The 16,215-nt window shown below is 37.7% G+C and overlaps 1 protein-coding gene across 1 annotated transcript in view; it reads right to left on the bottom strand.

Annotated features, from left to right (window-relative positions):
- The window catches only part of olfm2a (olfactomedin 2a), a 52,619-nt gene extending 36,906 nt beyond the window's left edge, over window positions 1-15,713 (bottom strand). The window contains exon 1 of the mRNA XM_028455272.1: window positions 15,317-15,713. Within this exon, the coding sequence (XP_028311073.1) occupies window positions 15,317-15,373 (57 nt within the window). The 5' untranslated portion in view covers window positions 15,374-15,713. The remainder of the gene's footprint in view (window positions 1-15,316) is intronic.
- Window positions 15,714-16,215: the final 502 nt, after the last annotated feature.

Below are 16,215 nucleotides of genomic sequence, written 5' to 3'. Positions count from 1 at the left end.
AGTATCCATATGCTGTACATGTAAATCATATTTTGATTTATTAGTGTATTGGCCCCTATATGCATGTATATGCACTTTTTAATGACACAATAGTTTTTATTCTTGTTATTTATTTATTTCACGGACCCCCAGCTACGGCCCTTTCTCGGACGTCAGTTTGAGAACAAGTAGGTTAGAGCAGTGGTTCCCAAACAGAGGTACGTGTACCCCTAGGGGTCCAGGAACACAGTGCTGGGGGTACACAGAAAGATTTACCAAAAATAATCGGTAAATGTTTCTAGTTCCTTTTAAGACAATTTTCTGGTCAAGTTCACTACAAACTAATAGTACTATTGCTAAATTACTATAATACTATATTTTCTTGTCATTTCTTGAAACATGATTATTTTATGATGTAGAGGCCATTTTATCACACTTCTGACAATAGGAGACAATAAGTACCTACATTTTACAAAGGTGACTATTTACTTACTATTGAAGTAATCACATAAAAGTTGTAGTTTAACTAAATTCCATTTTAAATTCCTCTCAGTGTTTTGAATTTGAAGATTAAACCATAGGGAACCAATGTTTGAGACACATTTAGGGGTTTAGGAGAGCTTGCTGTTCCAAAAAATGAAAATGCATATGAAATTATGAAGATGGTACTTATGATATGAAAACGGGGTACAAATGATTCGACGAAAATACGAAAGGGATACACGGGACAAAAAAGATTGGGAACCACTGGGTTAGAGGATGATGGGTAAATTGAATTATCATACATTGCTTCCTTCACTAACAGGTGTGATGGACAATAAACCACCAGTCAATATATATTCTTACCTTGTATGTGATAAAATGTCACTGTAATTCTTTTTGGTTCACCCTAATGGTTGCGTCCCAATTAACACCCTAAGTCAGCGCTGTGGGTTCCTGCAAAATCTATTGTTTTTGACTATTCAATGGTCTTGATAGTCACACCTTTTGTATGCCATTATGTTTTATTTTATTTTGGGATAAATTAATTCATAATAATTAATGGTATGACTGCTACTGTGTATTTGTTTCCTGCATGTACACAAATCACGTCTATGGCACTCAATGATGCTGGGGCATATCTGGGTGCTGATAATGCAACAGCAAGGCCATGGTGTGCATTAATATTCTGAGCAACACAAGAATAGATCTGCAATGATTTTTATTTTCCCTGCAGGAGTCCCTTATTTTGGTAATCATTAGCATGGGTATTTTAATTTGCTGTCCCCATGACATGTCAGTCTGAAACTGCGCAGCTCAATTCACCCGAGATGCATCATTGTTGATTACTGCATTAATTCTAATTCGCATGGGTGAAAAAAGGACTAGAATGTAATCAGAATAAAGATGGGATTACAATGACACAAATACTCTGTGGCTTGAGAGCATATCACAAGCTTTCTGAAGAAATATATTCACCACACAAATTGAATTATTAATGGAAAATTTAATGACATCCTTGTCTGAGGGTGATTGTTTATATTAAGTTATTACTGTCGTGCATTTTGGGATCCAAAAGCTTCATTGAAGTATGTACAGATAAACAGTAAATATTCTTAGTTTGATGCAAGGCAGCACATGTTCTATTTACTTCCTTTGCTGGGACGTTTGCTTAAAATCACGACTGCTTCCATAATAACAGCTGATGTCGGATATCGATCCGGGACATTTTAAGTAAAATGGGCCTGACAAGGAGGAAGTAATCTCTTGTGAAGATCCCTGCAGCTTATTGTAGCCTGGTACTCTTACTGAGGAGAGTCAGAATGGAAGCTGGGCCTGAGAGGACCAGTAGCCAGAGGCAATAAGGCTTAGAGAGATAGACCTCTCCTGAATACCTATTCATCACATTGCCATTAGTGTGGCTGAGGCACTCAGCTCTGCGGTTTGAAAATACTATAAAGAATGCTGCATTCAATCTCATGGCATGGTATGACATGGTAGGTCTATCAGTGCTGGGCCATAAAGAAGGAGAACTCTGACCTTATTTCTTTTTAATGCAGACATTCATGACTCCGCACACACAGACACATATTGATTTCATGGTAAAATAGCAAAGGAAGGTCTAATCATCACATTACATTTTCTAATCACATTCTAATTAATTTCCTCATTTCTCAAAAGTGCCGTTCGTCATCATTTTCCCCTCATATTTTTAATGTCAGCATTGATCATCTCTTCCTGCTGCTTCTGGTGTTTCTCTGACATGGGTGACGTGGTGCATATGCCATGTGTGTAATGGTTATGGCCATATTGATTGTGTAGTGTAGAGCTAATTAAAGACAATCTACAAGTATAGTGTCATTGCCAGTGAAAGATAGAAAATCATAGTGACAGAGTGATAGACCATGAATTATTATTCTCCTTTCGGTTCGAAGGGAGGAAACTAAATACACGGAAAGAGTCGGAAAGCTCTCAGACTTTTTCTCCTGCTTGCATTTTCCAAATTTCATTTCTAGCACTTCTGCTCCATCTTCTTTTTTATCTTTGTCGATCTCTTTCTCTCTCACACTGTAGGTGCTGTGCTGCAACTGTGTGTGTGTGTGCGTGCTTGTGTGCGTGCGTGTGTGTGTGGAAATCCTCCTTATTCTTGCTTGATTCTGATATGTGAGGTGACAAAACTGTGACTTCAGTAACTCAAGACTTTCCAGTTTCTAGATATTAGAATATTGGAGTTTTTTTTTTTTATTATTGGTTCATTCTCTCTGTGTTTATTGTGTGTGCTGTTATTCTGAACATCCCAATATTAATAATAATAATAATAATAATGACCAAAACATGAGTAACATTTTTTTTTTTCAAAACCCTTTTTCACTAAAATGTGCAGGTAGGTCTTCACAGAAATGTTGTCAATGTTTGTTGAAGGAACCAATATATTGTTTACTGGAATATTGCACTATACTGGTGTCACTGATAAGAAAGACCCTATTTTTTGTTTACAGAAAGCACTATTGGAGATACTTATTCGTTTACATTGGTATGTTGACACTTATTTACAGAAATGTTACACTAAAATAGTGTCACTGTTCATAGGACACTTTTTCTATTTATTGTCTTTCAGAGATATGAAATAAAAACTGTTTTTTTTCACTTAATTTTTTTTTTCTCGTTATGTCATAGATTCTCGTAGATTGATTTCCGACCAATATATTGATAATCGCCGTATCGTCAGATAATCATTACCGTGAGCTGTGTATCGCGTATCGTATCGTGAGGTACCCAGAGGTACCCACCCCTAATAGCAATGCTATAAATTACAGGTATATAGGTGAAGATTACATCACATAAATGTTTATATATAATTAATTACAGCATTATCCCCATTGAAATTAGTTCTATATTATTATACAGTGTGTTTTCCAAAGATAACTCATCACTAAGTCAGTTTTTACCAATCGGGGTACCCCAATGTGCACATTACTGAGGACAATCCTATGTTCTGGCCTTCTGTTTGTTTCATCATTAATGATTTATTTCACTTTTGAAAAAGGTGTTATGTTGCTGCTGCTAGACAACTCCTCAGAGTCGGTATAACCCTCAGATCTGTGTGACAATTTCACCATAAAGCACTCACTCTCACTTGCATTTTCTCTGGAAATGCTGTTTTCCAAATTCAATGTAATGCTTTTAAACTATTATATATAGAACATCTGTCTGTGATATACTGCATCGCTGGACATTAAATCAATCTCCTCCCTGTGAATGTTATAATTATCTTTAATAGGGATTGATTTGATGCTCTCAAATTGCTCTTTTGATGTAAAAGGTTAAATCACTTTCAAAAGTCATCACAAAAATCACAAAAACTAAGTTAAACAAAAGAAGAAAAAAAAATTGTCCTTATTTATAGGGGACTTTGAACAAGACAGTACAATTTGGAATATTCATTCATTCATTCATTCATTCATTCATTCATCAATATTCTATAACTAATAATTCGATTGGATGCCAGTCTGGTGTAGAACCAACACGCGGCAGCTCGTTTCCAAATGTGGAATGAAACACGAGTTCCCTGATTAAACCCACTAACGCTCACAGGCAACTTCAGAATCATAACATTACAAAAAATTCATTTAATCACACCTAGTAAAACTCATTGAGATTCAGTCATTTTCCTCTCAACGGGACCTAAATGTGAACACTGTGCAAGAAATAGCTAAAATACACACATGTAAAATAAAATAAAACATTTAAAACAAAGCCAATCACACATTACAGGGAAACACTAATGGGACATCATAAGAAACTCAAAAAGGACATTTCTGTTATTCACAATTAACTTGGATTTATTGTGGTTGTGAGATGTCATAGTTTTAAGTCTTTTTGCACATCATTCCGGGCAGACTGGACATAACATTTAACAGGATTTTTATCCAATTTAGTTCTCACCCTAAAAACATGCATCTGTATTACGATCAGTATGCACCTGTTTCTACTTGCAATTGATACCAACAAAGTTGTGCATACAGCTGTTCAAATGGGTGACTGGTACCTCGAGTGTCCTCCTCACTAATGCACACTGTGACCAAGTGTGAACCAGGCAGCGTAATGTAATGCAAGATGGTGTTCCTGCCACTGGAGCGTCTTGTTATCTTCCCTCTCCTACGTGTAGTGTCTCTATCAAAGGACTCCTCTACCTTGCTCACCGTGGGGCTGCAAAGCACGGCTCTGCCAGCCCTGCTTGATATGCACAAGTGTCTGGTGGCTGCTGGGCTCCCACGCCTCCCTGACTGGAGCCTTTAAGGCTTGGCACAGTCAGAGAGAGCCTCCCTCATCAATGACCCTACTGAATGGCTGTGACAGCACTACCCGAAAAACACATCAATTAAACGGCTTTTTAAAAAAATACGTGCTTCTGCCTCGACCCTGCAGCATAATTCTTAATTGTCTTCCCTAGAGTAAAACTGATAAAGTAAATAATAACTAGAGGATATATCTGTTAATATTGGTCGCCTCATAAAGACATGGAAATTAAAAGCTTATAACCCAAAGCATGAATCAGATAAAGAAGAATATAATTAGCTTTGTTGTAATTACATCATAGATAGATAGATAGATAGACAGATAGACAGATAGACAGATAGATAGATAGATAGTTAAATAATATCTTCTCTCACTGAGAGTGTCAAATGTTGTTTAACCCTATACAAATGCAGCCAAATGCCCATCTGGTATTGGAGACAGCTCAACGCTCTCTAATTTCTTCAGATAAAAGTGAGAGAAGTGAAGAGCAGCATTCATGTAGCAGCTTGCCCAATCTGCTCCGTCTTATGAAAGCTTTTGTATCAGTGCGGGAAGAGGAGCTCTAGGCGCAACAGCCATATTTATATTCCAATCTTCTACACAGAAACCCACATTGCCAGCCTCATAAAAGATTCATCGAGCGGGGGAAAGCAAGGTCGAACAGAAATTTGGTCAGGAGGTGCCTTCTGCAATGCAAAAACCAGCAGATGGGCACCCACACACACAGATGCACACCCTTACGCACGGACTAAAAACACTGGGTGAGGCCCACGGTGGCAGTTACCAGGGTAACGCCTGTTGTAACCCCTTCGGCTGGAGGGAAAGTGTTCAGAATTGATTAGATGTTTAAGTATACAACGGGGTTCCTTGTTTGTTGCAATCAGTGAATTGTTTGGGTCTTTATGTCACTGCTGACATGTTTAGGTATAAAGAGCATGAGGCGGAGTCAGTGACAAAAACGCGTATGCGTGCTTAGATGATTGACCATGCTTGTGTGTGCATGTTCTGCGTGCTGTCAGAGAAATGTCACTCTTGCTTAGAGTCACAGACATAAAGCCCTGGGAGTCCTGCACCCTCCAGTGTACTCACACTGACAGAAAGGGGAGAACGTAGGGGAGGGAATGTGATGATACCCATCCATCCATGCACTGGTGACAGCAAATATACAAAGAATATTCTAGATATTGTGTTTAATAAACGGAAGACTTTTAATGTTAGTCATTGTAAAGTAGTTCTTGTCGAGATCATACACCCCAAAAAGATGGAACATGAATGTGTCATAGAAGAGTTCCCAAAACAGCAGCAATGTACTGATTGCATAACAATGATTTATTCTACATTTATAGTTGGCAATCACACCTAAAAGTCCTGAAAGTCCTTCTTAATTGGTATTACATGTTACCCTGAGGTCAATAATGTTTTTTAATTAAAAAAAATGAAACTTTTTCACTTGCAATACAATATTGATTGCTGCCTTGGGAGTCTGACGATACCAATATCGATCCCATGCAATATCAGCAAGATTCATACTCTTATTAGAGGTCCCAATCCGATATTGATATCAGATATTGGTCCGATATCAGCCAGAAAACGAATATCGGATTTTATCGAATAGCATCTAAAATCACCGATATAAGCTCTCCGATAAAATTTTCCACTCCAGCACTTCTATCCATAGGTGACTGTGGTTCTCACTCCAACAAAGTAACCTATTCGTCTCGTCTCGCCCAGGACACGGCTCAAAACAATGGGCGACAGGGCCTTTGAAGCCGCTGCCCATCGCCTGTGGAATGTCCTCCCAGACCACCTCAGGGCCCCACAAACGGTGGACATTTTTAAGAAAAAACTTAAAATATCACCTTTTTACAGAAACTTGTTTTAACAGTTAATGCCTCTTTTAGTCCCGTCTTTTAATATATGTTGTTTTATTTATTTATTATTATTTATTGTTTTTAATCCTGTAGCACTTTGTGATTTGGCATCAAATGTAAAGTGCATTACAAATAAAAATTATTATTATTATTATTATTATTATTATTATTATTATTATTATCACTTGATCAAGCCTTTTCTAACATTCCACACTACAAAATAAGATAATAATAAAAGTATGCATGATTTGTGCTGATATCGTATCGGATCAATATCAGTATCGGCCGATATCCAAGGCTGTAATATCGGTATCATATCGGAAGTGAAAAAGTTGTATCGGGACATCCCTAACTCTTATTACTTATTTTTTAGTGTATGTGTATTGTGTATATATATATATATATATAAAGTGAAAAATAAGCACTAGCTAAAGTTAAACATAACCATAATCTACAGTTACATGAAATAAAAAATGAATACAAAAATGAGAAGACCCTGAAAAATAACCTCAATAAATCCAATAAAAAACAATGATGTATCAGATGGCTTTATATCTGAGATTTTAGATGCAGGTCAATATAATCTGATGCTTGTTTTTTTTTTTTTTTTGCTAATATTGGACAGTTATCTGCTATATGTATTAGATTAGGACACCCTTAAGTAAATACTAGGTTTATTCTACATCTAATATTTACCACTGTAGGGAAGGGTAGACAGAATAGCACATGACAGAATACTAATTTGAGTAGATCTGTCAGAGACCTTGAATATAACACTCAGGATAAAAGTCAATAAGAGCACATGTGTAATAACTTGAGAAAAATATGATATATGTTAGATTTCATTGTTTTGCCAAAACCAGGCACTCCTATGGCCTTTTTTAGAAACCCACAATGAATCTAATATATATATATATAAGTATATAAACTATAAGTCCAGGCACCTGAATCCTTGCCTTTACCCTCTTATTTTGAAATTCTTTTAAAAATAAATATTTGATTTATGTTACATGTACAATTGATTTTATATAGCTTTATATATTAAAAAAGACAATCAAAAACTTTTCAAAAACAATATTTGTGTTTTTGTACTTAAGAAAAGGTCATGCATATGTGCTGTACTTGTTGTGTATATACAAGCATTGTTGCCACTAATTCATGACCTTGCTGCTGACACAACCCTCTTACATGAAGGGGGCAGCTATAACAGGGGGTCTCGGCTAGTGTGAGAGTCAGGCTGATGACCTCATTCTTTTCTACTTGACACTGCATCCATTAGCCAATTACCACGCAGACCACTGCCCGCCTGCAAAGCTCATCCCTGGCATTGCAGCGCTACCATCAGCTCATTTCATTTGGACACAGGGAAGCACCTTGAAATAGCTGACTGCCATCATTGCACACTAATGTCACCCTTGTATGAGTCATCAAGCAGCTGCAATTGGAAAATTGACCTAGAGCAGGTCCATCATCATTACAGAACAAACCTTGACAATATCACAAAAAGTCAGTCTGTATATTAGCCAATATTAACGTGCTTTTGTCTTGTCTACCTTCATTTTAAAACAAAGATGAATCCCTTCTTAATTTTGTGCACGGACTGACTATTTGTTGCTACCAAACACGCGCATACATACAAATGTCTCTGATGATGACGCAATCTTTCAATAACAGCAAATCAAACATCAGGATGAGAGGATGAGATGCAGACAGCACAAAGGCTCAAAGGCTCTTTGCTTCTGTCCTTTTTCTGAAGGGGCGTATTTTCTGAAACAATCTCTCCGCGGCTCCCTCTTCACACAATATGGTATCATTATCATGCAACAATTCAAACTCGCTCTTAATCAGCAAGGACGCGAGAACATACGATTCAATCTCTGCATGCAGCAGTGAACCACACAGAACACAACCTCATTATCTGTGGCTGATTGTGAAGTGTATTGATGGGGAGAATGTGAGGGCGGTGACGGGCGGAGAGGCTAATCTAGCCGTGCCTGTTCACTTTTTCGCCCACATTATACGAGACATGATTTTCCCTGATTGACGAAAAGCACTGAAATGTTATCTCATGTAACAGGTTGGCAAACAGATGAAACTGATGATATCACTACAAACAGTACCCAAGCACAAAAAGGTATCTTCTTCATTAATTAGAGGATGCATTATGATCTGCTTACATGATTTGTGATGTTCCTAAGTAAGTGGAAAAGATGTTGCTGCTTGACCTTCTAATTGCGTAGGCTTGTGCAGTCATGCAGCGTTAATAATTTGCAGGATCTGTCTAGCCTAGCACGCTGATGTTACGAGTGGCACGTCTTTGACTTTCACTGGCAGATTTACACACTTGCTTCTGCAGCTTTTCATTTGTTTAATTCTCAAGGTGAAGGTTACGTCGCTGCTTGGCAGAGCACATTTTGTCCAGCCTGTTTCCCTTTTTGTCTCGCGGCGTTGATGAAAGTGTGCATTCACAGCTCTTTATCGCTTGTGCAATATCTGTCTGCATAAAAATGGGAAATTTCAAACAAGTTCGTAGCAATGTCACACAATGATGTGTAATTAAAGTATTTTTCCAAATTCAGGCGATAAATAGTGTTTTGAGCATACGTTGTTTTAAAACAGTGAAACACTGCACTCATCTGAGTTCTCGTGGTGCAATAAACGGTGTTGCCTTGTCTATGTGTACTTCCTGGGTAGCTGCACAAAAGAAATCATTAGGTGTTGTTGATTTACGCTTCTCTAATATAGAGAGTTCAGAAGTTGGAGAAATAAGGTATAAAGATCATTCACTTCATTGGAACTAACACTAGTCCATTTCGGAAGAGATCAGAGATTTTCTACTTTGTGGTGTTTTTCTCTTCGCTGACGCTCGTTCACGTGGAATTGTTTTTTTTTTTCCTTAAACAATTCTATATTTTGTGAAGGGTGCTACGAAAGGACTAATTAGTTGTTATTAGCACAATATGAATAAAGTTCAATTGAAATGGCGCGCAAACATGAGTTTGATACCTTTAAACTGGCACAACAGCAGAAAAGCTGGAATTAGCCACCAGGGGTGGGAATTCAGACTTAAGTGGAAGATATCGGATTTTATTGTGACTCTGGACTGGAATTTACTTGTTTACGTGAAGAAAAAAAGGAGGAAAAAAAGGGGGGAACAAAAAGAAAAAGTCAACTCATATAGCCAAAAAAAAAACCTACTACAAACAACTTTGTTTATTATTTATTCCAACTTTTTTTGCAATTGTGGTATTCAAACAACAACAAAAAAATGTGTTTACCTACTGTAGGTGTATAGCGGTATATAACCGTGTCTGAAGTAGTGGAGAAAATTTGTTGCAGATGATATTCATTAAGCTTTTAATGTAGGTGTTTTGTTTGGACAAAAAGTAATAATGTCACATGTGTGATTGATGATAGAGGTCTGCACTTCACACTCTTATCTTTGAAATGTAACAACAAGTCGCGTATTTTCAATATTCAACATCTTACTACTAGTACGATGATAGCCATTATAATCCTGAATTACTCAATAAGTTAAAGCTTCAAAGGTGTATTATAGCAACAAACAATGCAGTTCAATATAATTAAACTAAATGTATGTGCTCATCTACGGCTATAAACCTGATACGCACTGCTCAGTTATTATTAAGTCCTGGCTTGATGAGTTTACACACTTTTTTTGATTCCCCTCCATTCTTATCCCTGTTTCAAGGTGAATTTCTCAGTTTCGTAGCATGCTTTTAAAGGATGTTCAGTGTACAGTAGACCTACAGAGAAAGGAAAAAAATACTGCCAAATGCTCAAGCAAGGTTGTGCATTATTCTTGAGTGTGATGTGCAATTAGGTTTACCTCACACACAGCGTTTTGTGTCACACCATCAAAAAAGAACAATAAAGCACAGGAGAAAGTAAACCTCTCTAACCACTCTAATGTTAGCAGTTAAAACTGCTAAATCAGTGCTCAGAAGATTCCTGAGAATGGGAGTGCAGGGCATCCATGCCTGCACATAATGCATACTATATAAACTGCATATTTATACACATAGACATATATGCAGTTTATAAAGTGTGCGCATTCACACGTGCGCACGTGCACGCGCTGTCACTGTATCCTCTCGTCCATGACGTGACGTGCAACGCCATAACGAGACATTTGTGTCAAGGTCAAGCAGGTTCCCATTTGTATCAGTAGCACTGAGGACCCCTGGGCTTCATGGCCACTTAACAAACCAAGTAGTGAATGAGTGAGTGCATATGTCTTATTAAAGCTGTCTAAATATTTCATAAACGTCTGTGCCTGCAACTCAGACAGAGTTTATGTGTGCATCTCAGCTCTGCCATGAACGTTAACATTGTTGTTGCAAAAAAACCCAGGAAATCATCAATTCTTTATGCTTTATGCAGACGGATGGTGTCTCATTTTCTTTCAGATGTTAATATTTAATGTAAATACTTAAAACAATGTCCCCCGTGGCCAATTACTGTATACGAATGTTAGATACATAATTGTAATTTACAACCTACCAGCTGGAGGTGTATGACATTTGGATTTTTTTCTGTACTTTCTTTAATGCAGTGCAGAGAAGTGAAATAAAAGTGTAAGAAAATACATGAGTTTAGTAATCCACTCATGGTTGCATGATTCAAATCCTACAGGTAAAATTTAGTTGAGTACACTCATTAATTGAATGTAAGAGGGTTTAGGAGTCATTTTGTTGCTGAGTTTCGTATCCATCTAAACAAAATCATTTGCTTGGAATCCAGAACAAAAGGTTTGCATCAATGCAAAATCTTGTAAAGAATGAAACCTTTATGCGTTTACTCCTTAAAAGGCTTATAGAAGTGCTTATTCACATCCAACATGTCTCATATAAACCACTGTTATATCCCCTTGGGTGCATCTTTTTATTTTTTTTTTTTGAAATAATTTTTTTCAATAGCCTCCCATTCTAAAAGAGCATCCTGATTAACTTTGATCCCCCCCCCCCCCCACACACACACACACACAATATCTTTATACCTACTTATTGGTGTCCTATTTTGACAATACAAAAGGGTGGAAGAATAATGAGATGGATGTAGGTGTTATGTGCTGCTCTAGGCTCTTCACTAAAGCCCATCAGTGAAATTATCAGAAAGCTATCAAGTGCGAGATCTACAAGGGTCAGTGTTGGATTTGGTTATTGGATATTTTTGTTAGAAAAAAAAGGATGGAAACAAAAAAATGAGCGGTTATTTGATTTTCGTTTTAAAATTAAAAAATGAAGATGGAAATTTGAGGCATTTTTTATTATCAGGGATAAAAAAAAAAAAAAAACATAACCACAAAAAAAGAAACGTTTGAAGATGAAAACATAAAGAACCCTCACTTTTTCATACGGTCAGACCAGAAGTTGCCAATTTTCAAAGTAAGAGCGTGTATGGGGATGTTGTTGTGTTTCTGGAAAGAGCACCAAAATATTATTTCTATCTGTGGTTTCTCGAACACAGGCTAAAATGTCTCCAATGTGAATTTTGACATGGCTAAACAAGGCTTGTAATCTGCAGGAATCTCTGCACGCACATCACACCAAAGTGGTGGTGGAAGAAGTTTTTCTGCAATCATGTCCTTTGCCCTTAACATTCTTATATTTTTTCAAAAAACAACTTTTTGATCCAGTGGTGGTGTAGCGGGTAAAGAAGCGGGCTTGTAATCGAAGGGTCAACGGTTGAAATCCAAAACTGGTCCATCACTGTGGGATGCTGAGCAAGTCACTTAACCCTGACTGTTCTTGTTGTATGTCTCTATGGATAAAATGTAATTGTAATTGTAATTATTTTATCTTACACAGCAGCACCAGAATTATTTCTAACTCCTACACAGAACCGTCCTTAAACATGCTCTTACTTTGAAATTGGCAACTTCCAGTCGCACAATATGAAAAAAGGTGTGTTTTAGTTTTCATCTTTTTTTATTTATTTCTAGAAACAGAAAATGAAATTCAACTGTTTTTTAAAGTTTTGTTTACCCATTCTTGACGTCTAAAAAAGCCCTGAAATTGTAATGTAATTTTTTTTATTTTAAAATTAAAATCAAATAACCACTCATTTATTTATGTATTTATTTTTTTAAATATCCTTTTCTGAATGGAACTGACCAATAATCTGCTGTGAAGTAAAATCTATCTTTAAAATTACACCAACCAACCTTGCTTATTGTTTAAACGATAATTAGTGTTTCATGTAGTGCAACCAAAGTGATCTTATGTTTTTAAAATGTCCCACATTGTTACATAATGCATTTTCAAGTGGCATAGGAAAAGTGTATGATGTGATGAATTTATCATTATTATTCTCTCAGTTCAGTAGTTCATTTATTTATTAGGTCTGGCCTTCATGGTTTGCCACATGTTTTTCACTCTTCCAGGTGAAACTATATACAGTGATCTAAATCAGGGGTCACCAACACGGTGCCCGCGGGCACAGGTAGGCCGCATGGACCATGTGAGGGGCCCTCAGGGGCTCCAGTCACCAATGAGCTCCATCTAATCTCAATCTGATTTACTTTCCAGGATTCAAACTCACAAAGATATATACGATGTAGTTCATATTTATTAGAGTTAAATACTGCTGCACGTGATAAAGTCTTAGTGCTCAATTCACCATCTTTAAATGTTCATTTTCACTGAAACATTGTGACCAATGTTTTTAAGTGTTGCAGATTTAGTGTATGGGTTGTGATATGTAATATATAATACGATTTATAAGATTTCTCTTTTTAATGCAAGGTGGATTTTTCATGAAATGTGACACAATTGTTACATTTACAAATGTTACATGTTATTGATTTAGTTAAAAGTTGTTTGTTAGTAGCTATAGTGAAATAGGAACATAATATTGTATGAAATGTAATGAGAAATAAAGTGTCACATGTAAAAGTGAAACATTTCCTATACCATTTTATAAGTTACCGCTATAGCCTTCCTTATTATTGAACATTTGGTATTTAGTGCTTTTCTAACTGGTCGCCCTTCGGACTAAAGAGTACCTATGAATAGAGCTGGGCAAAAAAATCAATTTAATCGTTTTATCAAATTTGTAGATAAAAACGATTTTTATTTGGCAAATTCGAGTTAAAAATAATCCAAAAAAAATTCCCCCACTACATTTTTTTCTGACTTTTTTGCATTCCATCCACGATGTGAGCCAGCCCCCTCTTTGTTTACATTTGTTTATCCTAGACTATATGTGTGCCACAGGCATGTTCGATTTTTCAATCACGCTATGCTGAGATGCTAAGGGGAGAGTTTATCATTGTTTTAACTGTAATGTTATATGTTGTAAAATATGTAGTTATCTGATTTCTTAATCAGAAAATTGAAGCTACTGTGAAGTTGCTGTTGCACTTTTATTAAACCTGGGTTAAAGCTTGAAATAGTTGAATGACAGAGAATCATTTACTTTTTATTTTGGGATTGTTCTATGCATTTTAACTCTTAAGGACGATCACAGCAATAAAGTTGCACTTTTGACAATATATCTGATGTGTGCAGTCATTTTTGGTGCATTGAAAAAAAAAAATTGAAATCGAAGTGAAACTCTAATTTTTCTTTAAAAAATCAGAGGTTTTTTTTTTTTTTTTTTCAGGCAAAATCGCTCAGAAAGGTAGGTGACCCCTGATCTCACACCTGACAGCCCAAACTTTTTAATAAGGCCCTCAGGAACATAGTTGGACACCAACTATGCTACTTTCTTCTTTAATTTTGCTGTTATTGCCATAATCCTATTTACAGTAGCACGCCCCGGAATAAGAAGGATGCATATGTTGGTTTTTTTTTTTTTTTTTCTTTCAATTTTGGCGCCATCACAGTCAGACCGACAGGGGAGGCGCTGTCCATGGTGCTGAAGCCACATCACCGCTCACTCTTCTACTGGATCAGAGCCTTTCAGTCAAACCTCAGTCACAGGTGAACCGCAGTCGCTTTATCAGCAGAGCCGACTCTTTCTGGTGAATTATAGCCTACACAGGGAATGCTGACCAGCTGAACTGCCTCCCTGCAAAGTTCAAACGCTCCTGCCTCGACTGCAAAGCCTTTCTGGGTCAAATAATTTACCATCCTTCGCTTCAATTTACGACTGTCACATCAAAAGTCGTCAGTTCACCAAACGGACACGGCTTGACTCCCCACTGTCACGCCACACACACACACACACACACACACACACACAGACTAATTACAGTTTGTATTCACACATTGGTTCCTGCTGCTTTCAGCCTCATCTGTCCTCACAGCTCAGGGACCTCTGTGTGACAGTGATGTGTAGATATAAAGGAGCATATGTGAGTGAACACAGAGTGCACACAGACTCATGCACACATCAACATTGACCTTTTCCTTCTTTTAAAATGAGATTGTTACTCTTGCATCCACATTGCACAGGCTACATTTAGCAGTCTTCAAATGAGCCATGAACGGATGTTTTTCTTACACTTTCCACCAATGCTGTGGTGAATTCTGAACCTAAGTCATTAGCTCTATATAGTCTATACAAACTGCCTGAATGTAATGTTCATGCACGCGTGCATGGGTTATTCACCTAAACTCAACACAGCTGATATTTAAAGCATATACTTTGAACAGTTTTGAGCAACTTTTGTGCAGTTTCTCCCCCTCCAGTGTTTGTATATAGTATGAAATGGATCTTACCCGGGTGGGAATGACTGCTAACATCACAAGTAGGAAAATGGCACTGAAGAGATGCATTCTTGTAGAAATGTTAGCGTCCCGACGCGCACACCTTCTGCAGCTGTCTGTGGGTTCCTGCACCTCTCACTGGGGCGGTTTCCTCCGGTGCTGAGTTGTTCCTTTAACGCTGTGCAGGCTGTGCGCCACCAGCCTCATCACCAGGACGCAAGGAAGCCCTCGGTAAGGCGAGTCTTCTGTGTTGCATGGACTCTAATGCGGATGGTGGAAGGAGAAAAGTCCCGTGTCTCTGTGAGCAGGCGGAGCGGTCAAACGACGGCGTCCTCCGTCCTCCGTCCCGCAGAACAAAGTGCGTGTGAAGCGGGAGGAGGAGGAGGGGAGAGGCGCAGAGGTTGGAAGGTGAATGCCGCGCCTGCGAAGTGCGGGCCATAGGGGGCGCGCGTCCATATGCTGTGTGAGTGCGTGTGCGCGCGCACGTGTGAGTGGGTGCATGAAGGAGGTGGAGGGAGAGTTGACATTGGCATGATGCCCTGACTATGATTGGCAGGTTAATGAATTCAGAAACTATAGCAGATATCATCATGTTTTTTTTTATTTTTCTAATTGTGTAACACAACTACTGTAACACAAACCCACCTGTTACTGCAGTGTGTACATTTACAATGTTCCTTATAGATATATTGATGATAAACATGTTACATTGTGGAGTTTCAGGCATGGCCAAACATGAATTAGCCAGTTCCCCTTTTTTTTTAATACAGTATAATCATTAAATATGTGCAAATATTGTATTATTGATTCATTGATCCAGCTCTATCCGAGTCATTGTCATTGTGTCCTTGGGCAAGGCACTTTCTCCACATTGCCTATCATGAATGGGTATGAATTGTGCATGAATGTTG

The sequence above is a fragment of the Gouania willdenowi genome, chromosome 8 (genome assembly GCF_900634775.1).
Source record: "Gouania willdenowi chromosome 8, fGouWil2.1, whole genome shotgun sequence".
Taxonomy (NCBI): domain Eukaryota; kingdom Metazoa; phylum Chordata; class Actinopteri; order Blenniiformes; family Gobiesocidae; genus Gouania; species Gouania willdenowi.
Note: the sequence above shows the minus strand (reverse complement) of the source record. Positions and strands in the feature narration are given on the sequence as shown.